A 24900-nucleotide genomic window follows, 5' to 3' on the forward strand; every position below is an offset into this window, starting at 1 on the left:
AAAAGGTTGGACGGCACCAGTTTATTCTGATAATGTGTTGTATATTAAAAGTTTGCTTTATCATCCATTGTCTGAAGTCCTCATATTGAATGTAAAGGAACTAAAAATGTCAAATAAATTTAGTGGAGTAGATTGCAGTGGGGAAGTAAAAAGTAGCATGAAATAGAAATAGGAAAGGTAAATTTGTACAATTCAACAACCAGGCACTTGTACTATACTCAAGTAAAGTACAAGTACCTCAATAACAGACTTAAGTAGTTAAGTAAATGTACTCTGTTACTTGCCATGCTCACCTCTTTCTTCCTGTCGCTGTTTTCCTTTTGTAGATGCCACTTCAGAGACACATGAGGAGACCGAGCCTGGCACTCCAAGAACGTAGTGCTTCCCTCCACCCCGTACTGAACCGTCTCCAGAGTATTCTTATTGGCTGTAAAACAATATTTGCAGCACAGTCTGTAATACTTTCATTTTGGTAAAACTATGGATTCGATAAACTGTGCGTTTACGCTATAGTCGTATTACAAAATGGCACGCACTGTTAGAGTTATAGCCTCGGCACTGGCGAATTGGGTTTCCATACTTCACATCCTGCCGGCGGCTCCGTCTATAGGGATCAGATCAACAGCCGAAAATGAAAAACTCAATTTCTACAAATTTTAAAGTATCATGTGCCAACACAAGAAATCCACTGAATTACTAGGGATGCACAGATATATCGGCCTAACATAGGTATTGGCTAATAATCAGCTTGTTGATGAAAATAGGAGAACATCAACAGATGCCAAAATTTCACAATCGGTGCCTTCCCAATACATAATCAGCCATGAATGTCCATCTATGTTGTCTTGATCCTAACCTCTTCTGTGAGGCAGAGTATCTGGAGCAGGATTTTCCATCCCAGGCACAGTACGGGTCCCGAGCCAGACAGCAATCAGCACAGGCCTCCCCATAGACATCACAGCGGTGGAGAGCCAGGTGGGTCACACCCAAGACGGATCCTACATACAATTGTTGCTAGAAAAAAAATTAATAAATAAAAAGCTAAATAAAAGAAGGAAATTCTTCTTAAAACCCATTTATACCTTTTTCATTAATATTCTGATATGGTTTGTTCTTGGGTCAGAACAAAATCTGCACACACTCGTGAGCATAGGCGAGTGCTAATGTACCATTTTTTTGTAGCGTTCTCTTTAAATCTACTGTTTCTTAAAGGATTTAAATCTAAATAATATTTGGATAACTTATGTGGTTCTTCAATAATATATGTATATACATATATAATTTTTTTGTTTTTTTTTAGAAACCATTATAGCCTTTGCAGAATAAATAAACATTAAACTAACATTTTCAAATTCACATAAAAATGTTGGAAGCATGTCACCCAATACTTAGTGAATTGATAAGTATATTCATATGGCTAAAAATTAACCTGCTTACACATATTCACTGATGCCTCAACAGTGGTGTTTTCTTTGGGGGCATTTTTTTTTTCCACCTTTTCAAATCAGGACTTCTAAGGCACTTACTTTATCTACTGATTGTCCTCGACACCTTTCTTAAGAACATATTTAAGAAAAAAAAATAGATTTTTGTGAATGAGGCCCAGTGTCCTCCATTCTAAACTTACAACTGAACATGAGTTATTTGTTGCAGGAAATTACAATATATCTAAATCAATACCCTGCTTTGTTTTAATTAATTGATGTCTCACCTAAATGGCCCATGTTTTCTTATTGGAATTACAAACTATATGCGACATGCTTCAGAAGTCTGATATCGTTAGTAATATAGCTGAATCACTCTCTAATCCAATGCAAAGCAACTCACTCGTTTCGATGAAATCTTCATCGTGGTGATTGAGGTGGGAACCTGTAGAGAATCAGTAAAGACCTTTGCATGAGCAGGCACGGAATAATGAAAGTGATTTTTTTCTGTCACAGATAAATGAAAAATACATTCAGGACAAAAGCAGGAGGATTGAACCAACACTACAATACTGACCTTGAACACTTCCACCTCCTCTAACACCAGCTCCTCTGTCTGTAAGTCATCTCTTGGTAGGACAATGACTTTCTGGACTGTCCCCCGATCTGAAATACCACAGAGAAAAGAAGCTTTAGCTTTCTTCATAGTTTTAGTCATAAAAAAGTTTGGACTTCTTCATCAGGGTGCACTTAATTCCTTTTTAGTGTAAAACCTTTATCATAGAATTCCTTTGATGAACAGTGGCACCATTTCAAATTCAATAGGACAGTTGTTTAATGTATATGGTAACCTCCTAGCCAGAGCCAAGATAGTGGACTGTACAAAGATCAGGAAATACCACTGACCTGTGCCCAGGAAGAGCACCTCATAGCTCCCGTCAGCAGCTCTCACTTGGTCAACAGCAATTGTGGTGAACTCATAGTCCACGTTGGTTCTGACCACTAGGGGGCGCTTGTGTACTGGATATACAGCATTGAACATGGTGGGGTGGTTTCTCATGAAGTTGATAACCTCATCTGGATAATCCTTTGTGGATTTCATGTTGGGGGTGAAAGTGCCTCCAGGACACTATGAACAGATTGGAAATTTGATTTTGTCACACCTGCTCCTGAGCAATTTTTCCAAAAAAAGTCTGTGGTCAAAAACATGGCATCAGCAGTAGTGATTTTATGTCTTTTTTTTCTTTCTTTTATTTTTAACTCACTGTGCCAGGCCGAGGGTAGGGGATCTTCCCACTGTATGCCACCCATTGGTAGTTGGGCCCTTCCTTGTGGGCAAACGGCCCATTGAAGACCATACGGATGTCAGCCATGGAATAGACACAGACTGCAGAGCCTTTAAACACAGATCTGGAGGAGGGCAAATGAAAACAGGTGAACACATAATAGGATTTGGCAGAGGATTCAGATTAACTCGCTCCCTGAGATAATGACTGTGAGGGCTCTCCATGGCCTCTAACAGGAACACAAAAAAACATTATGATGCAAAAATGCAATCTTTTACTGACTCAAGCAGAGTCAAGCTGTCTGACACACTGACATACAAACACCCACATGCAGCAGAGAATCGCCAGAGTACAGACTCTTGCTGCTGTGTGGTGGGTGTAGTATGTTTGCACCTCCTGTCATAGGCCCCTGTCATTAGCACCACATGTGTTTTTATCAGCTGGGTTTAAACGTGTGTGATGCCTATGCTGAGGATGGGAACAATAACAATATTTCTTTCTAAAATACATTAATCAGGACATGTTTATTATGACTCTGTGCACACCTCTTCCGACTTGTGTGCCAACAGAATCTCACTTTACATGTCTTGAATTTTAATACTGTGTGTCGAATGACAACCTGCTATCAAACTTGACCAGCTGTGTCAGAGACTAACGGCTCAGTCTGCCTCTCAGAGGTCTGTGTCTCCCTCTGTGCTGCACATTCACTTTCTGTCTTGTCTTTGTAGCCTGAATATGACTGGCCACACGACATTTTACCATCAGAGATGGCAGACAATTTCAGATTGAAAATGAGAAACTAAAATACATTTCACATTCAAACTACGGTTAAAGTTTGAGAAAGCCATCACCCACTCACCCTGAAACCGAGAAGACTCCATAGATGACTGGATTCTTGGTATCTTGAGTTGGCTGTATATAGACGTCTCCTAATAGATAATGATAGAATCTATTGTAAGTAAGTGCGGTTATAAACCAAGAAAAGCAATGAACTGACAACATTTGAGAGATCTAATTACAGAATTTCTGCAGTTTTAGTATCACAGGCAAAAGTACTCATTTTGTAATATTATTATTATACTCTTACACTCTTTCTTGCTCTTTGTTGATTTTGTGCGGTACTGAATCTGACCTCTTTATGCCTCAGACTATTCAAATGAAATTAACTGAAAAGTTTAGAGGAGAAAGCGTTCTCTCATAGAAACAACTCTAAAGAAAATATTAGTGTCTCATACTAAATGATCCCAAGATTTCATGATGGTTCCAACCCAAGTAATCCTAATTGTGACATTTTGCTTCCTTCGTGTGGGAGTTATGAGGGAGCTCCCCGTGAATTGTGGTTGCCAGAGCTTCAATGAGATCCTGAATCCAAACTCTTCCAAAGCTGAAACTACAGTGCCAGAGTCTCAGCAGGGAATAGAAGTGAAATAGAGATGTCTGGTGAAACATGGCTTTAATAGGAGCCATATGCATCTTGTGACTGAAGGGCTGAGGCAATGGTGAACCCTGAGTATCCTCTGATGGTTTCATGAGAAAAATGTGAAAGGAAAAACAACAAGGAGGAAAACTGATATAAATCTAAGGTAGTCAGGCTGAGTACACGTAGGTGCATTTAATATTTCTCATCAATGGGAAATTGGTGAAAAGAGCTTGGAGCACTTGTTTGAAAAGGCCTTGAACAATTAGGACAATAATTGCCAAGTGTTAAGTCTTTAGAAAGCCTCAGTACAGAGAATAGGCATGGAATCCGATCCTCTCTTTTATAACTTGAGATCTTTTTCATAGTTACCTGTGAAGCTAAAAGCAAGGCGTGAATCTGACACATAACAATAAGATATAAAGCTGCAGCTCAGATTTATCTCTCAAATATCATCTGAATGAACCTGGAAAAACAACAAAGCACAATTGTGCATGTAGAATTGAGGGTGAAATATAATAACACACAATGCAATAGATAAACAGGAAGAAGCCTGAATTCAAATAGCTAGCATGAAAACATAATTTCTGACTCTGCAAAGTTTCAAAATAAACAAGCTCCCTTTTGATCATGGGTTTTGAATCTCTCTATGAAAATGACAGGTAATGGCTGCTTACTAAAGCAAAAATTAACTTTTGGCAAACAAAGTAGAAATTCATAACCCATCTGACGCCAGTTTGACAGACCTTCTGGCTATAGAAGAAGAAGAAATAAATCAGCAGAAAACTGGAACTAGTTTCATCAGTTTCTGACTTTTGTTTCTGAAGTGTCAGATCAGACAGAGTCTTTCAGGCACTCTAAGCATCACATTTGCAGATAAACACATTTCTAACTGCTATACGCATTATCACTCACAGAGTTGTATTAAAAAGGTGTTAAGGAAAGTTAAAACAACAGAAAATGTGAATTATGCAGTCAGTCAATAGTCATTGGAGGGAAGAAAATCTCTTTATGACTACAGATTTTATATAATCATCTTCTTGATACTAACCCTAAAATGTGTGTGTAGTTGAAACGTTGAGTTGGAAAAAATTTCAGGGGAAATTTTAGAAAAAGCATCTGTTTTTTTTTATGAGCAGTACAGAGGATTTGGAATTTGTAGACTACAGCGACATAAAAAAACAACTGAAACAATGTTTCAGTCCATAATTAAATTTCAGAAAAGGCAGTAAAACTTCATGGCCCATAAATTCATTCTTGTTTTTGTCTGGCAGATATTTCCATCTCTTTTGCATCTGTGTGTCTCTCTGCCTTTATGTTCCTCTTCTCCCTCGGCAAAATACTGAACGCTTTCTCATCTGTTAGCCTTGCCATCTGAATCTACTCTACTCTCTCCCTCGAGTCCTCATACAACCACTCTGATGCCTCTGCTGGGCTCCACCAGTACCAGCAAGGCTGGAGACGGAGTACATTTCTACCAGACTGTCTGTGGTTTGTGGGAAGAACGACCACAGCGCTGTGGGATGTTGCATTGCACCTCAGGACTCACAAATGACCTCACCACAAGTGCTCATCTGCACTGAGGCTACAACTGCCCTGCTGCCCTGTGTAGAGACTACTAAAAGTATAGCAACACTGACAGCTGAGTGCTTTTCTGTCAAAGCACTGAGTGCTCTCGATGCATAACAAACATTTGGAAAACCTCATCACAGCACGAGTAGTAGATGTTTCTATAGACTCAGCTCATAGCTGTTTTTAACGCATGATTAATGTTGTTTGATACCATTGTCCAGGGATTGCTCATACATCTTAGCAGTTAAAGTAGTACTTAAAAAAAGATGTTTAGTTTGTCTTGCATAGTGTGTATTGCATAAAAAAGACTTGCCCTTTGTCATATTTGCAGAAATTATGTCTATGCAAAGTAATAGACGAGACAGAAAATCTGTGGTTTCTATGGCTCCTTCTTAACCTTTTAATGCTATTTACAAGAATCCACCGTGCCTGAGCAAAAACAACCAGTCAAAGCCAAGGCTAGTCTCTGGTGTCAGTCACTGCCACTTCTAAAGTTGTTGTAGCAGAGAGGGAGAAGAAGAATGGATATGCAAATCTGTCTTTTTCTCAAGGTAATCAAGTTCTTCTTTAATGTCTTGACAGATTTCAAAAGGTATAATCTGTTTTTAAGATTGGTCCACTGACCTTTTATTCCAGTAGCAAAGCTGGAGAAAATGCTAAACGATGATAAACATCAGATTTGGACCATGTCTGCTTTTGGGAAACGTAGTATGACTGACAGGATCGTTGCATCGCTTTGGTGTAAGAGAAATATGAGTTATATTTCCAGAGACACTACAAATGGTAACAAAGATTTCGTAAAAACAATGTGAAAGTAGTCCAAATATAAGAAAAATATACACTCATGCCACCTCTCATTATAATTTCAGGGATGCAACATATCTCTCTACTTAATCCTGTCAGTCATGTGAATGACAGAAGGGCTGATATGATCCACAGAGAGAGTTGGATTGATTTCAGATGCTTATTAATTTTCTTACTCTGTATATATGTGCTTTTTTTTTCTAAATGAAAATCTTACATGGACATTGACAGTGCCCAAAAGAAAGATCGGGGGTGGTGGTGGTGGGGGGTGGGGGGTGGGGGGGTGGTGGTGGTGGTAGTGGTAAGATTTTAGAATTGTACATTGTGTGCAAGAGCCATGTCAATGTTCAAAGCAGTACACATGTCAAGATTAACATGTATGAGTCAGTGATAACTTAATCTAAAGCTGCAGCTTCTCTGGGTTCTTCCTCACATTGCTTTACATAAGAAGAGACGTGCCAAATACAGCTGGATATGTGTCCCTATGGCACAGTAAGCTGTTGGCCCACACACACGCTGCAGCAAAATCTGAGTAAATGTGGATTAACATCATGGTGAAACTATGCAAAGCAAATGTGAAGAGAACTCTACAAATGATAAAGTTGTTGATACTGAGTCTGTCAACATGGGGTCCATCTGCAGTGCCTTGTTTTGAGTACTCGCGGTTACACGGTCATTTATGAATGCTCACTTTCCATCTGCCAGCTTTTTCTGTGAGGTCACAGACATGTTCATTATGTGCTTCACACCAACTCCCAGCAGATCCATTACAAAATCCCTCAGTTGTGGAAATCGATCCGTAAAATGCCACAGTTGCAGATTGTCTTTTGAGAGGAGAAAATAAGCTATATTTTCCTGATATGTTTTACAATGTGCACAGTTTTGGATTTCAAATTCTGAGAGTGAAAGTGGACAACAGGTGATTCACAAAGGACACAACTGAGACAGATGACGGAATGCATTACGGATGCTCGGCTAGGGTCAGCAGTGGTGGGAGAATCCTACAAGGGAGAAATAATAATTGAACTCACTTAGTTCATCAAAGTGTGTCTCAATGCCGTCAGCTCCAGGCACTGAGCAGATGAGACGAGCTTTCAGAAATGTACTCCACTTGTTTACCAGACAGCAGTGTCCACCATCGTCATTCTGTAAAAATTACAAGGGAATTTACAAGGGAAAAAAAAAAAAGACAAATCAACCTTAATGTTCCAAAAATCCCTCAAAGGGAAGACTCAAACAATATGTGGCTAACAGCTGTTTGAAACAGGTGGCCAAACTAACTGAAGAGCGACTGTTGTCACGTAGCCTATATGAATAAAGATTAGTTCTATGTTTCAGTCTGACCAATCTGCATAAGAGGTCAGCCAACTGCTGCTACTGAGGTAAAGAGTCGAGCCTTGGGAGAAAAGATTTGTAGGTTAGAGTTCAACACAGTCCAGATGATTTTTGGTGCTTGAAGAAGCAGATTTTGTATGAATTATTACCTTCTGTAATGAACTCCACGAAAGCATTTTGTTTTTCATATTTTTTTGCGGACTTTGGGTGAACACAACATTGAGCATGTCTGTTATCTCCACAAAATTACATAGATTAACTTTTGTCAGGCATTAAAAACATTACAGATTCTCAGTCTTTTTATTAGTACATCCCCTTATCTCTGCAATAAGTCCAAAATATACAACACTATTAACATTTGATGTAGCCATATTGTATATAACTGAAGGATATAAAGGACACATTTAATACAAATGAGAATAATCCACTGTGCTCATGTAAGGGTGTTAATGTTAACATTTGTCTCAGAGCACTAAAAATGCTTCGACACATAACTGTGGACATTTCATCTTTTCATTTATGTTTATTTTCATACTTTAAGGATGTATCTAGCCAACAGCTAGTCTAAAAAAAATATATATATATATATATATATAACAGAATGTATTTCAAACTTAGCTGTTCAGATAAACTTCAAATGTTTTGTTTCCTGACTTGTAACTGGTGTGTGTGTTAAAGGTTAATACTTTGCAAACTCTGCTCGCTACAGCAGGGTCTCAAAGACAGAAAAAACAAGAACATGACAAAAACTGTAACTAACAATGAAAGAGACAAATAAACCTGTCTCTGGTGATTATCAACATGAGCTTTGCTAACTGGTGAGATAACTCACCAAGCAGATCCGCCCAATTCTAGACTGACTCATGGGACTCTGGCCCATCTCAGAGGCTTTCTCTCGAAAGAAGAAGTAGAGCTTGTCATCATTCTTCTCAGCACTGTCTGGGATGAGGTGTGCATGGACAAAAGTGGGATCTGTAGAGAAAAAATAAAAAGCATTTTGCATTATATTTACACACAGGCTAATTATTCAAATGTGATTTAACTCAAATGTGAGTTGAAATTAACTTTATGAAGACGTCCAGAGAACTGGGGCTTCAATTCAAAATGAACATGCTCACATGTACCTTAAAACAGTTTTTGGTAGCTGTATACATTTTTCCTGTTCATACTGAGTATTAAAAAGATCTAATCTTATTACGCTGCTAGTGTGAACAACAGAGGCACTCAGAGGATGCATATATTTGCCAAGGCAATTCCCTATCTTTCAGTTTTAAAGAAAGCGATCCAGGCCCGCATACAACATTTAATAGGTTCCTCTTTTGCCAATGTTCCACCCCAATACAAAGTTTTGTGTGTGGTTTCCTGGAGAAAGTGTCTTTTGAAAGCAATGAAAAGGTGGTGGTAACACAAATTGGTGATTTTGTCATAAAACTGCTGAACCATGAAATTTGCACAAAGAACAAGGGCTGTGGATCTTCTAAAAGGTGCATCAAGGAAAATCTGTTTCAGTTTACACATGGCTACCTGACAATTGCTTTTAAAAAGTGGATATTATCCTTTAAGCCTCTCCAAAAGCAGTAGATCTAAAGTACAATGCTAAGAGACCATAGAGCTCTTCAGTTCTGTTTCCATTTCACCTCTTCAGGTTTAACAACCTCACAAACCTAATGTGATTGAAGAGAAAATACATATATTTCTTCCAAGTGACAGTGACATCATAGTGCACTCCCACTGGCTGATCGACTGTGTAACCACTGGCTTCACAACACAGAGAGCCCATCCCTTCTGTGACAGACCAGGGTCCCAAATGGGGACAAACCAAAAAGCAGACAGAGCGGGAGTAATCAGCACCCCTGTAATGTGGGGGAGGGGCAGTAGCCGAAAGATTTCACATGACTGATTAGCAGGACTCAGGTGTCCTGATTCAGTGCATCACTGGCAGGGGACTGTTGTCAGGGCAACAGGGTCAGTGGAAAATCTGGGATCCAGCAACACTGAGGGGAACCAGTCATTGATTTGGCAACATCATCTGAAAGCACCCGAACAGCAGTAATATTACTGTGACAATCATGGTTCGTTGCAGAGTGAAGGCTACTCTGAGTCAATATTGACATTCATTAATTGCCTCCTGCTACTTGACAACTGACCCTTCCCCTGCCCCTTACTCTGCAGGCATGTAGATTATTAGTATAGTTAATTTGATGTTTTGAATCAAAGGTTTACTGGGTCAGGTGGAGCAGGCTGGAAAGAACAACATTCTGCAGGAGTGCTATGGGGAAGCTACAACTTCCTCAGTTGTAGTTGTGTACAACATTAAAGCGACATTCCGACTTTAAGTTGCCGGTGCATAAATTAAAAATGCTATGGAGAGACATTGGTGAAAGAATAAAGCCGGATGCAGTCCAAGCTGTGAGTTGAGACGTTACCATTTAACCATCTGGAGTTGTACTGATCGGTCCTCATGGCTGTCTGCTTCCCCAGAGTACGGAAGATAGCAGAGTCTGTTCCCATGAAATCAATGTAGACTCCTGCATAGAGCTCTCCATCTGTCAGTCACACAGGAAGAAAAGGTGGAAGAAAAAATATTATGAAGGATGAAAACATTCTTGGGTTAATATAGAGAACATGCTGTCCATCAAGTCTGATTAGAACATCTTTAGAAAGTTGAATAATCCCTCAGGGTTTCATCAAAATGATACCATGTGCAGCAGCTGTGGCCATTCAATGTAAGGAATGCATTTTAACTCTACATGATGAAAGAGAAGTGCCAAAATACGTCACTCTGACTAATCGTGCTCGAGTTAAAAATGTTGATCCCATAAGAATAGTAATACTGCAATCATACTCATACTAGTGTAATCACAAAGGACAGCCGCACTTAAAAAAACAATTTCATCTCAGCTGGATTCATGTTGTAAAGGCATTAGGTCACTGAAGGCTTTCAGTTCACTTCAGACACAGTGAAGAACAGACATAATATTAAGACCACCGGCTAAATTTTGTGCAGGTCCACTCATGCTGCCTAAAAGCTCTGACTAGTGGGGGCATGGACAGGGGACCTCTGGGGGTGTCTGGTACCAGGAAAATTAGCTGATATTATAGGTCTTATGGGTGTGTAGGTGGGGCCTCTGGCACCCCACAAATGCTCAATCAGATGACAATCTGGGGTGTTTAGAGGCCAGGTGAACACCTTGTGCTCTAGAGCCAGTCCTGACCAGTTTTGGGGTGTTGAGAGACACATTGTCTTGCTGGTGGAGACCATTGCCACAGGGTTGGGTACTAGGTATGCAACAATGTTTAGATAAATAGTACATATCAATATAACCGTCACATGAATGCTAGGACCCAAGGTTTCTAATATTGCTTTGTAACATGATGATCCAAGTTGCTCCCTTCATCCAGCAGTGGTTTTAATGGTTCGGTTGATCAGCATCTATTTAGCTTGATCAATGTCAGACAATGGCATAAGTAAAAAATGTTTATTGGCAAGTTTTTGTGTGTTTTTTTAATGTTAAACCTTTTTTCTCAGGTCAGCTATAACTGAGCTGACATGTCCTGCACACTCAAACACACACAGAGGGCAGGAGGTCACTTATCAACAAACCCGGCTGACCACCTGTAAGCTGCTGACAACAAAAGACATGACAACGCAAACATCCGTCTGACCAGACAAGTGGCTCCTGATAAACTACCAAACCCCCAAACCACTATAGTTGAATGATGAATTGCTTTATATCATTTGACACAAATGTCAGATACTCTCTGGTTTCAGCCTCCAAATAAGATGATTTGTTCTTCATTCTGGGCGACTGTAAAGGGAATTGCTTTGCTTTTGGACTGTTGGTTGGACAACACAAGAAGTTTTTTTTTCTCCTTTGCAGTTTATTTAGAATGATTGAGGGATTAAGCAAGAAAATGCCTGACAGATAGATAAAGGAGTTTATCGCCATACAACAGCTGCTGCGGAGAACTTAATGAGCTTTTCATTTTAAAGCAACATTGATTGGTTACAAACAATCCTTTTGAGGCATGCACACAAACCAGAGACAATCTGTAGTTTTTAGTTTCTATGTCTGTCTGCATATCTGTGAAAGAGAAAAAAAGCATTTACTCACTGATCAAAGCAGAGACGCTGTTAAGTTTAGGGTCATAGGGACATTTTCCTTTCCCAGAGTCCACTTTACCAGGTTCAAGACGGAAAATGTATTCCTGTGATGGAGAGAGGCATTAAGGAATGTTTGTGTGTTTGAATTCATTATTTACTTCACACGGTTATTTAGATGTTTAAAAGAGTTTTTAATGGCAACAGTAAAACTAACAATGAGACCAGCTGGTTAACACAGTAACAGTGATGAGCTGTGAGATGTGACCCTTAAGGCACTGAATAAACGCTCACTCACAGCACTATTGGCTCTGCTGAGGGGGGAAAAAGGCAAACAAAGCCAGTTATCAATGAGATGGATTGGTGGAGAAAAATGCAGGGAGCAGTCCAAGACTCATCCACCATGCTTCTGATGTTAGTAGCCTTAACAATTTTTCATTTTTCCACAGTGCAAGCGAACATGTTGAACATCTGTGTCAACACTGATGTTTCAGTAATGTCTGAGAGGTAGGAAATATGTTTGGCAGAGCAGAGTTAAAGTCAAAGCCATGGTTATAACCTGTACTTGGAAGTTACCTTTCGATACATTATAACTCAGATAGGTGCGGTCATGAAAACATTAGCATTTGAATAAATCAGTAAAGTTTGAGACTCAAAATGTAAAAAAAACAAAACAATGTGCAGTGCTGGCGTGTCCACATTTACAGCCTAATATGAATAGTGTGAAAGGGGTTTAATTCTTTCACAATTTGTGTGTTTGTTTGTGTGAGATCACACTTAGCAGGAGTTAAAAGACAGATGGCATTAAAATATAGACTTCTTTTTTGTTGAGTGCTACATGAGGGAAGGTTGTTTTCCACATAAATACTTCATTCATGTGAACATTTTGACATAGTTGTTTGGAAACTCAGGAAGTCAACAAGCTGCCTTATTGACCCAAGATATGAAAAAAATTGTATTCTTTTCAGCAACATTATTCCCATTTTTTCCAACTATGACCATGGAAAAGTACTCCAGGTGGGCATCGAACCCTACAAAACTCCTCCAGCCCACCTGTGCCTTCAAAGGCTCTGATGTAGTGGTGTAGTCTGCTGCTCGACTTGTTCTCCCTCCAGACTGAGTTGCCTGTAGGTTGTGGAACCCCTAAAAACAGAGACATGGCACAGTGGGCCATCTCATTATCAACATTCCACAGCCCAGATAAAGGCAAAATCAACTGACGATGACCTTGATGTAAACTGAAGAAGAAAACAAGTAAGTGGAGAATTCATGTAGACTCAACAAAGATGAGGAATTCTGAAAGATGGAAACACCAATATTAAAGACGTTCAATGTGAAAGTCAAGGTGGAGTGAAGAGAGCCTGCTGGGTGGTTTGCAATCACTTTGTAACCACACTGGATTAGACTCAGTTTCATGCAAACACAGCTGTACACTTCATGCAAAAACCATGCAGTACTGAGAAAGAGAGCAGAAAAAGAAAATGAAACAATAATAGATTAAACAATCATGTCAAATAACATAAAGAGTACAGCACTCAGGCAGAAATAATTACAGTAACAGATACGACTACATGTAATTTCACATAGAACTGGTACAAGCTTATTTCCGAGAAAGTTGGGACATTGTGTAAAATAAAACTGACTGCAATTTTGTGTAAGAAGACCTAAACAAATCTTATATGAAGCCAGACTGGAGAACATTTCACTTTAAAACTGACAGCTGGCCTCCTCAGTTTAGAAATGCTTACTGAATGTTGTTGCCCCATTATTTCTGAAATATACTGGTGGCGACATTAAGTTTAAATACATTCTGAAAAATGTGAAAGATGAATATTTCTTATTTCTCAGTTTCAGCATTTTAGATGTTGTCCCTCTGTTCTATTTTCAGTTAGGTTTATGGCATAGCATACTTGTTCATCATTTTGTTCACCCAGCAATTACATTTTGCACAGCATCCCGACTTTATTTGGAAACTGAACTGTTTAACTATGCATTTTGAATTTTTAACATTCATGACGACATCACAATGTCAAAAAGGCACATAGAATTACTGCAAATAAAGTAAAGAAGTTTGCATTAATCACAGACTAAAGCTATTTCAAACCTGCTGTGTGACAGGGGGAAGAATTTCTGTGGTGGTTTATGTTTACATCTACTCTTACAGAGAAAAATCTTTACAGTGTGAAGTATCACAACATTTGTACCTCAGGGGAGAGGCTGAATGACAAGAGGCAGACTGGCCTTTACATTGAAATCTGAACCCTCCATTTGAACAGTGAGACTAAACAGTCAGAGTGGTGAATGCAAGTGTGTCTGCTATAACTGAGCCGACAGCTGCTGTCGCTCTGCGTGGCCATGCAGCAAGTCAGGGATGGAGGACGGGACAGAGGGAGGGGTAAGCTACAAGGCTGGTGATGGATGAGAGGCTTCAACAGTAATGATGGCCTTTCATGGGCTCTCAACCAGACAGACAGAAAGACAGGCCACAGGCTCTGCTGTATGTAAACAGGTGAGGTGGGGAGGTGGGACCCCGAGGAGGAGAATTTTCAACAGATATCATGTCACCATGCTATTCCCAGGTGTAAAAGAAGATTGGGCCTAAATAATTTCTAAGCAGTGCCAGTTAGGTATCTTACCAATGACAATTTTGAAATAATAATAGAAATCTGAAGTGAACGAGCCATGAGGTAGTGAAATTGTGCGAATCAATGAAAGCTGAGAGGCAGAAAATGATGGAAGAGAGGTATGGAGCATGAAACTGAGGGGCAGGCACAGAAGGGGACTCTCTGACTTGAGATTGATTGACTGATATGGTTCTTTAAGAACTAGAAAGTAAAGGTCAGAATGTCTCCACGGATGCCTACTTGTGTCTTTGGTTACCTGTGACCTGCGTCCTCGGTCCACATATGTGCAGATGGGGTTGTATGCGCCTGTTCCACACACATACAGGTGGGTCCGGTTCCACGACTCAATCAGACGGATGAAGTTTCCACATTCCCCCTGAGGGAAACCAAAACAAAATGCAACAGGATTAGGTACACTAATTGAAAGAAAAAAAATCTACTCATGAAGAAGCAATAGAATAATAAGGGTTACATAATACATAATGCCCCAGATTGTTTGGTTAATAACTCTTCTGCCTGGCTTAAAACCATCACATCTACCACTTTCTCATATAGCTCGCTCGCATTTTGCAGCTTAGTTCCCTGGCCCAGGCTTCACATCAGACCACACTGTTAGAGGGAAAATGTTTCCAAACACCATTTAAGTTTGTGGCAGAAACCAAGAATCGCGGTGCCTCTGGGACGTGAAGACCATTTGCTGCAGAGATTGGGGTTAAACACAATTCAAACTTGACAAATGAAAACATGTTTGGTTAGACCAAACAGGATGACTGAAAGAAAATGTTGGTTTTATTAAAAGAAAAAAATGTATCCAGCAGATTAAGACATTTAGATTTTTCATTTAGCATTTTTTGAGTGATCAAAGTTTAAACAATGATCTTTTCCTTTTAGCGCTGAAGACAAAGAGGCGTTGCTGGTGAAAGCAGCTTTACACTTTGAGGTCTTTCTACTCTTTGTGTGTCTGACCAGCTGTCTGTCCTCTTGGTCTAAATCCCACCAAATCACGCATCCAACTACAGAAATTAAGATATTTGTTTGGATTTGTCCATCATATTTTCTCTTGGTGACAGCTGGTGAAAAAGAAAGGATGTACTAGTACAAAAAAAAAAAAAGAATTGTATGCAAGATGAGGGGGATGAGCCATTTTGGCAGATCTTAGCAACACGACAGATGCACAAGTCAGAGGTTTCAGAGAATGTGTTTTTGTGTGTGTGTGTTTACACATGTGGGTCTGTGTGTATTATTCAGCGAGCTGTTGTGCTCCCCCACAGCGAACACGGCGGGGATGATTGCCTTTGACCTCCTGCCTGAAACGATGTCCCCTCTGAATTGCTGTTGAATTGTCATCATCTGTCATTCAGTAAGGAGAAGCCATTGCCAAGATATCTTGCAGTAGCCAATTCTATTTCTTCTTCCAGTGATGAAATTTCAAACCCACCTCTAATGCACATGCACACACGTACTCACACACACACACACAGAGGCTCACACATGCTCACATGAATATATACGGAGGCCAATACAATGCAGCCGCAGGCCGTGAGCAGCACGGGTCACCAAACACGCATAAATGAACATTCCAGTTGGATAAACAGCAGCATGTGCTCCCTACTAGCAGGAGAGAGCAGGGCTATTAGCCAGAGGCTCATCACTCGTACAGTGTTCATAACTTCTGCATCCCTCACCCTAAGCATCTCGGATGAAACAATTGTGCATGTGTTTCAGCGCGGGGTGGTTCTATGCGTGAACTAAATCAAAAGAGATGGATCTGTTTTTTGTATGAATTTCAATGATGAGTTTCTATCTCTTCCTTGTGGGAGCTGCACAGGTGGTGGTTGTGTTTGAACGTCTGAATCCTATTAACACTTCAGACGGGCTGGTCGTCACCACTGGCAGCTCAATTTTGTCTGCTTGTCTGGACAACACAGGGTAAAATAAGATTCTGTTAAAAGATAATTAAACATAAATATCTACTGTTTAATATGTATGAGAAACGACAAGGTGACAACAAGCTTCCAGCTCTCACTGAAGACGACTCAACTAGACATTTTGAGTCGCTCCAAGAGCTTAATTGGTGACAGCTGTGCGCAATCAGCAATCAGTTATGTAAAAGACAGTAAATAAGAGCTTCATAGAAAGTGGCACACTGGTAGGAGGTTTAAGAAGTCCTTTACTGACCCTCCAGAACCGCATTTAAAGCATCGCCAACATTTTTAATGACATTTTCAATTTTACACAGAGGTATTGTGGTGTAAAATGTATAAATGTGAAGCTCCAAACCCTTGCTTTTATCAGCTGTTACAGAGAGGCAATCTATAAAATATACACTGTTTTCTCCAGCAGAGGGATAGGTGATCATTTTAGCTATAAATGATGAATGCAGACAAAATGCAGAAAACAAAGACCTGAAGCACCCAAATTTTTCTTTTCACTAGTCTGTAAGAGGACAAATTAGGGAAACAAAACAGAGAAAAGTAAATTGTCACACACTTGTCACTGTTGTTGTGATATATAAAAACAAATGGTTGATGTTTCGATCAATTCAGGGGATTAGTAGTTTTATTCCAGCACTGGGTCATTTTAAGGTAGATGTTTCTGGAGAAAGGCTATTATGACCTAAACACTGACTTTTTATTGAGGAAATCAATGCAAAAGTAAGAAATAAGTGTGTTGATATTGCTTTTAAATAGACTTTTAGGGAATCCATTCGTGGATCCATGAAATAGGTTCAGCAACTGCCCATCAAGAGACAAAAGAATTACCCAAAATCTCAAAAAAAGCTTACAGCAGTACAGCCTGTATTGCCTTTCCTGTATTGTTTAGTCTATAAAGTTTCAGAACTTTTCTATACAATCTACTAGATCTCAATTTCACGCTTACAGATCGGTTTAGATCACATCTTTAGATTTGAAAAATTGAAACCAAGAAAAGCCAGGAATAATTATTCATTCAGTAGGCACTAACACAATTTAATTCTTGTTTGTGTTGGTGATTACTCACATTGGTGTCTTTCCCTGACAAGATACATTCAGTCTTCCTCTGGGGTGCGACAGGCCAGTGGATCTGACGGGGAAAAATAAGCGAGATGGTTAAACTTGTGTTGTGCTTTCCCAGTTTAACGTTTACGTGGAACCTTTCTTACTATGAGCGGCTCTTTGTTGATGTCGTGCAGGTCCAAAGAAAGGATATAATCTTTGCTGCCCACATACATGCGGTCGTGGTCCTCATCCATGCGAAGGATCCGATAGTCGGTTGAGTTGAGTAGAAAAGAGAAGTGGTGAGCGGTGCCGGTAGACTTTAACTCTATAAAAAGGACCAGAAAGACAAAAAATAAAAATAAATCAATGGTTTTGTCCAAACTGTGCCTGTAATTACTGGAAGAATGACACACAATAAAACTGGAAAACAGAAACCTTAGACACAGTCACAGAAGATGTGTAAGCTGCTATTTTTTTAGCGCACACACACATAGAGTATATTAATGTCCGTGGCATGGCAGTATGCTAATGATCCCAAATCCTTCCATCAGACTCTTCTAAATTAATTTAGTAGAACTGTTTGGTCCTCTCCTCCCCCCAATAACATCCTGTTTTAATGGGGTTATGGATAGACTACATCTGGTTAATGACAGGCTTGACAAAAGAAAGAAGACATTAATTGACTCTACTGAGTCTGACCTGAATAGCAATGAACAATCAGTATATTAGTCACCGGTTATGACAAGTGTAAGAAGTCACATGACATGCCTTACTTTACAAAAGGCCGATTGTTGATCATGTCCAGGACCTGCCAGTCCGACCCTGGGCTATTTTTCAAAGCTATTAAGCTGTGAGGAAGAGGACTTTGCTTTAATCTCTTCTTCTGAATTCTCTGAGTCAACAGGAGAATATATGTCGAGTGTTCACAGACCTCCTTCACATCACGGTTAAAGATTTTAAAATAAACTTCTCTGAGGTGGTTCACATACTGCTCGGGGCAGATCACCAGTGTGTTAATGTAAATTAAAGCTACAGTTGGGGTGTGAGGGGAGATAAGTGGGGATCTAGTGAATAGAAAGCAGCTTTTATCCCTGTCTTCCTTCTACCTGCTTAGCTGTTAAAGAAACTCTGTTTTGCCTTCTCTCTTTCAAACTTCTCTTGGGAAAGTGGAGATTAAGAAAACTGAGCCTGCACTTATGCTGCTGCGTTTGTTGAGATAACTTGAGGACTCGATGAAGGACCAGTTCAAGTTCCACTTTAATGGGACCAGACAAATGCCCCTAGTGTTCTGTGGTGCCAAGTCTGACAGCCTCTGATAATAATAATTTAAAAAAAGACTCCTTAACTTTCCTTAACCAGGGATGGCAGAAAGTCTTCCTACTTCCAGGCAGCAAAAAAAAAAAAGCAGCATGAAACTCTGCACCTGAATAGCACATGTTGAAGTACTGTCATGAATCCTCTCCAAGAAAGCTCTCAGCTGCTGCTTTGCTGAGCTTCCTCAGACACTGTGAAATGCTGCTGTCATGCTGCAGCACCCTGACAAGCAGGTAGTAAACAGAAATAGATACGGCTGTCATGCTTGTAATTCTCAAAATTTACATTCAAAAACATATGCTTAAATATCTTTTCCCTCTCTCATGGAAACAGAAATATTTTATTGTACTGTACTATATTGTGGTGATATGGTCATATCAGGGTTTAATTTCTAAAATTCAGTTCTAAGAAGATTACTTGCTGAGGGGTCAGTTTTTAGTGTGTTTGCATGAGGGATTCCAGGAAACACTGCAGATGGTAATCCTGAATTCCAGTTTATATTTTGATTTTATTCATGTCAGCCTCATGGTTCAGTCCTCCAGCCGTATCACAGCTGCATTAAGAAACAGTCTCTCCCTGCTGCTTCTCATTTAAAGTAAAAGAAGCAGTAAAATCAGTAATTTCTACATTTATTTGACAGCAGGTTATTTTAACATATTCCAGTTATTGTTGTATGTTGTATGACGTCTGGAAAGCACCAACTACTCAGCAACTTTGGTGTGTCATACAGTTGTTTTCAGAACACTACAAAAAATGCTAATTACTGATTGCTTCTTAGAGAAAATAAATGGGGGATTATTGGATCTTGGACTATATGAAAATTGGACTTAGCTTCCATGTCTGAAAAGTGAAGCCAGTGCTAAAGAATACGTTTCCATTAACTGGTATTCAGTCCGATATCAAATACAGTAGTCACAGATATTTACCAGCTCCATATCCAATCAGAGTAACATAAGATTCAGGTTTCCATGGTAATTTTCACTGAGTTGGACCAGCTTACTTTATCTCTACAGAAACACATGTGGATGGACTGTTATGTCTGATATGGAGGGTCTGAAACTGACTGCAACAACTCGTGGACAAAAAGAGATGAGACTAAAAGCTGGCAGCTCACTCTCAGGGGTGCTCTGTGGGTGTAGATGTCTGTGGTCCACTAAAAGAAAATTAAAATAGCCAAATTATCTCAGCAAGGTGTTACTTGACAAAAACTGTTGTCCAACTTGTAGGATTCATTGCAGCAGCTGGCAGGCTTGTTGGTTACTAGACTGGTTCTGAATACAATGCAGCCCCTACTGAGGATGAACATGATACAACTGGCAAAGGGAAAGGATTTAACTGGATTTTTTAGCAGATGAACCCATGTTAAATATACACATTTAAAGACTGTACTTCTGGTATAAAAGTGCATTTAAAATAGTCCAAGTTCATTGATAATGCACTATGTGTAAATTATCATTAAGTAAGGTGTAGAATGCACCTAAATGTTGTTATTTTTCACTGTTTTGACTAGAACCATTCTTACTACAGCTATTGTAAATTTAGCATGAATTACGACTTCATAAGTTCCTAACTTCATAGTGCTTTCCCCAAATATTGTCGCTTCTGCTTCCAAAAAAAAAAAAAACGAGACGTGACAGCCAAATGTCAAAGTTAAGGCTTCATAATGATTTCATCCACAATTTGCAATTTATTTTTTCAAAATTTTTTCACATCGCGTTTTTATAGCAAATTCAATTAATCGTTCAGCCCTAATATTTGAACAGTAAAGAACCATTCTTTCTCTATAAATATTCCCTCATCTTCGACTGCTCCTCAGTCACACCTTCAGCCTGCAATCTTTTCTGACCAAGTCAGCGGTTGAACGATATAAGAGCTTCAGGGACAGCTCTCACCAGTGAATGATCAATATTTATCACCTGTGAGCTCATATTTATACTCAAGGGCACCAAAATGTGAATTTCCAGGTTGTGACTGGCTGCCACAAGTCCAACACTTAGGTCACCACAAACAAGACTTGACAGGCAGACTAACAGATGACCTAACATATTTCAAGTAAACATTTGCCACAACATATTATGCATTAGGGGCAACCAACTTTAAGTGTCTGACAGCCTGCTTTTTTTCTTTCATGGTTTTCCAGTCGAGATCACTGGACCAATTTCTTTCATGTTTAAAGCAAACCACATTTTATACTGACAAACAAATGGAACCATTTCAAAATTAAACAAATATGATATCAATAAAAATCTGCAAGCTAGACATTATGTCCAATTGTGGTTTGGAAAAATTTTCTTCACCCAACAACCATTTTAAAAACACAGATTTATTGCCTAATTTTCCAAAACTTACTGCAAGGAGAGACCGTTGACAGATAACGTAAGAAGATGTTTGAAGTAAATTATAGTAAAGAAGAAAACAAATCACGTTTTTATGGAGTTCTGCACACTCCTTAAAAAGGATTTAAGATGCCAAACCAGGCCACTATGTAAACTTGTGTAAAGTGACTGATTCATGCACATGCTTAATCAGACATTACTTTTCTTTTTTTTCCTTTTTTTTTAAAGCACATTCCAATACTTTAACAAGATTTAACTCAGTTGTAGCAGAAATGTGTGCGACGTGATAGGGGGAACATGACCGAACAGACAGAGTGCATGTAACAGCAAGAGGACTACACATGATTGCCTCCCACTTACACACTCATGAAGAATACATGTAACATGTGTTGCTGATGTTATATGTCCACATGAACCGTTCAGCTAAAATAGAACAACACACTCAAAAACATATAGTCTATTAACTCCATTCATCCTGCTATTTAAATCTGTGTGACTGAAATGGCGAGCTAGCATCCTTGATGAATAATCTTTGTGGGACGAGACAGGCTAAAACGCATCCTCTTTTAAATATGCTTGCAGCATGGTGAGATAAGGAAGAAAGTATGATAACAGTCCACCTCAAAGTGTGTATAATCTATTGTCAGCGCAAATTGATCTTCATAAAAGCATTCCTGTGTGTTGCGGATTAGCAGAAATCGCCCTCTAAGGCTAAGAAAACGGTTTCAAAAGAAAACACAACCTTAACACAGCTTTAAACGACTGCATTTACAACTAGCCGGTAAGTTCAGCAATGATGGAGCATAAGTTTCAGGATCTGGTGTATATCACCCTGTTTCCCAGCAAGATCTCAATAATCACTACCAGACATACATGCAGACAGAGCAAAATCATCTTTTTCTTCCCATGTGACTAAACTATATTTAGTTTATTGAAATATCTTTGAATGTGAATGACATCGGTGGAAAAACTGAATCCTGCTGGTGAGATCCCTCTGCATCGTGGTCACTCTTTGCTCTGTTTTGCAGCTATGTGGTCCCTTTAGCCAGGCTTTTTACCAGGCTGTGTTAAACCCTCAAAGTGACCCCTGTTTTGTATCTGTAAGGAGATGAAGAAGGATGCACCTCCCAGACACTGCTACCACTCCTTTTCATGCCTTTATAAGATTAGCCTCTTTCTTACCAATAGTGCCTTTTGAGTGAAACAAAGTGGGTGTTTGAGGAAGCAGGCAGCAGAAAATCCCACATACCTGCCCAGGCATCCATGGCATGCTGTCTGAATTCCCCAAACTGCTCATGTTCCCACTTTCTTAAAGAATAGGTGTGGCCCCACCTTGCTGAAGCTTGTCTGCAGTCAAGTGTGCAAGGATGTGTCCCCAAGTAATTAAATTCATTGAGACTGTCTGGAAAACGTCTGAGACATTGAAATGCTTGACTAACATTGAAATCCAAACAGTCAAACTTGCTTTCCTTGATAGAAATGCCATTAAAACTTTAAAGAAACAGACCACTTTTGTGATGTCACTGTTTCTTTTTTTCTGTTGGAGAATTAGAGTTATATTATAAAAGATCAGCCCAACACTCACTACTTAAGGTTGTGCAGCAAGACAACCTTTATCTTAGCTTAGCACAACATCAAACTCATGGTATCTCCGACTTAACTTTAACAAAGTTGCACTTTTCCAAGCAGAAAGTGACTCAAACTAGCTGCTTCTTGTATTTAAATTTAATTAAAGGTGAAGATAGAGGTAATTAAGTACACTTAATTTTATCTTGAACTTTTAGAGTTGTTGGTGGGCAAATTAAGTCATTTGCTATTGTAGCCATTCCCAAATGTCACTTTTAGGATAATAATATCTGCTACCAATTAATCATAAAAATATTGCAGTGGAATCAAGCAAGTGAATGAGACTATTTTTAAAAAATGATGGTATTTTTTAACCTGGAACTTCTTTTCCTTTTATTCTTTTCTATATAAACTAATTTGTCCTACCTGGCGAGATTGGTTAGCTGAATTAAGTGTCTTCTACTGCATATGACACCTTGCTTGACTACAAAAGAATGATCAGTATCATCATAATTCATCCCATGATTAAAATTACATTAAATCAAACACATATTCATACTTGATGCCTGATAATAGCCCTATGGTACAGAGATCTCCCAATATTGTGAATGCAAAAGCAACAAATTCTGAATCTTAGTGACAGCAAATCATGGCATGGTGCTAAAATTCTTCCCAAGACATCCCTTGGGGGCTCCATACAAAATCCGAGTCCAGACAAAATCAGTTAAAATTAGAAATACAAACACGCAACCTCAAATGGACGGCAGTATCAAGTTCAAGTGCCTGTTTTTACATCAACTGACTTTTCTGTGACTGAAAGTAAGTTTTTAAATGATTCACCTTTGGCATCTTCTTGGGTACCTCCATTTTAGACTGCAGCTAATAACTGTAGCCTTTGTTCTTCACTCAGAGAGAACTTTTGAGAGCTTAAGGGCGAGTCCAACCATGACTTGAAGTAAAACAGGTTCATGTGCTGCTATGCCAAAATGACTAATGCAAAAGAGCAGAACAATGTCTACAGTCTCCAGCTGTAGTATAAGACTGAATTGGCTACCTTGCAGGTAAAGAAAAATAAGACTAAAGGCAAGCTAGTTAGTAAGAATTTAATTTTAGAAATAAACTACTTACATAGGACCTTTATGTAAATCTCAGCCAGAGAGCTGGTGGATCAGAATGCTCAAAGGCATCCCAGTCTTATGAATCAATTTGGAAGACATTAGCAAACTGGAAATGTCTTAAGTAAAATAACTTTTGATGCATCATTGTTTGGTAGGTGCATGGATTTAAAGTGTCCGTGTGTAACTTAGAGCTGCTCCAAAGTTCAATATTGAATGTCTGAGGCCAGTATATCTTTGTTAGAACACGGGATGGAGAGGTCACTGTGGATATCAGAGTCTGAACAGAAGTGGCAAACCTTATCAGTTCAACCTGTCATACTGTTTGTCTTTGTATTTACCTCAGTTCAGCACCTCATAATCAGCCTCTCACCACCCAATGGAGGTAGGACTATTGACTCAGAACACATGTCAGTGAAGCTGATTGCTGCTTACCTGTGCCTGTCGAGGAGAAATAATTGGCACCAGATTGCGTCTTATCTCAGAGCTTCCGGATGCTGTCACTCAGATGCTCTTCACGCTTGTCTGCCACTGATACACTGTGTTTATGTGTGTCCATGTGTATTCATAGAAATTAAAGCAGAGCTCTCTGATCCTCATGTCAAATCAGAGACACCCATCTCCCTTTGCACAGATCGAAAGCAGAGAGAGAGATTGGTTTTAAGTAGTGAGTTCACTTCCTGAGTGGAAATGAGAGATTACAACAAATCTATTTCTGCTGTCTCACATGACAGAAAAGGTTAATTAAAGCACCAGGGACAAGAAGATCTCTGGCACAACTGACAGCAAAGGTCATTTAGTTTCTCTATTCTCTGTCTCTGCTTTACGAAACTAGCTTTTAATAAATTTATGGTATGGTATAGCTTCATGTACTTTTTGGAAAGGGAAACAAGGGGATTACACACACACACACACACACACGAGACATTGCAAAATGTTTGACATACCTTTCAAAAGCAATTCTATAGGCTTGCTGCAATAATCGATCGCCTTTGGAGTTTCCCAATTCTTAGGATAGAAACAAACA

At 39.3% G+C, this 24900-nt stretch overlaps 1 protein-coding gene across 1 annotated transcript in view; it reads right to left on the minus strand.

Annotated features, from left to right (window-relative positions):
* sema3fa (sema domain, immunoglobulin domain (Ig), short basic domain, secreted, (semaphorin) 3Fa) overlaps positions 1 to 24900 on the minus strand; it is a 48312-nt gene that overhangs the window by 2742 nt on the left and 20670 nt on the right. The window contains exons 2-17 of the mRNA XM_072382000.1: positions 17707 to 17867; positions 17565 to 17627; positions 14821 to 14940; positions 12994 to 13083; positions 11954 to 12047; positions 10265 to 10384; positions 8671 to 8810; positions 7535 to 7649; positions 3570 to 3639; positions 2690 to 2834; positions 2331 to 2553; positions 2002 to 2090; positions 1828 to 1869; positions 857 to 1014; positions 537 to 604; positions 294 to 427 (exon numbers count right to left, since the gene is read on the minus strand). Coding sequence (XP_072238101.1) covers positions 294 to 427; positions 537 to 604; positions 857 to 1014; positions 1828 to 1869; positions 2002 to 2090; positions 2331 to 2553; positions 2690 to 2834; positions 3570 to 3639; positions 7535 to 7649; positions 8671 to 8810; positions 10265 to 10384; positions 11954 to 12047; positions 12994 to 13083; positions 14821 to 14940; positions 17565 to 17627; positions 17707 to 17867 — 1832 coding nt within the window. The remainder of the gene's footprint in view (positions 1 to 293; positions 428 to 536; positions 605 to 856; positions 1015 to 1827; positions 1870 to 2001; positions 2091 to 2330; positions 2554 to 2689; positions 2835 to 3569; positions 3640 to 7534; positions 7650 to 8670; positions 8811 to 10264; positions 10385 to 11953; positions 12048 to 12993; positions 13084 to 14820; positions 14941 to 17564; positions 17628 to 17706; positions 17868 to 24900) is intronic.

Source organism: Leuresthes tenuis, unplaced genomic scaffold (genome assembly GCF_036924035.1).
Source record: "Leuresthes tenuis unplaced genomic scaffold, fLeuTen1.0.hap1 SCAF_3, whole genome shotgun sequence".
Lineage (NCBI taxonomy): Eukaryota > Metazoa > Chordata > Actinopteri > Atheriniformes > Atherinopsidae > Leuresthes > Leuresthes tenuis.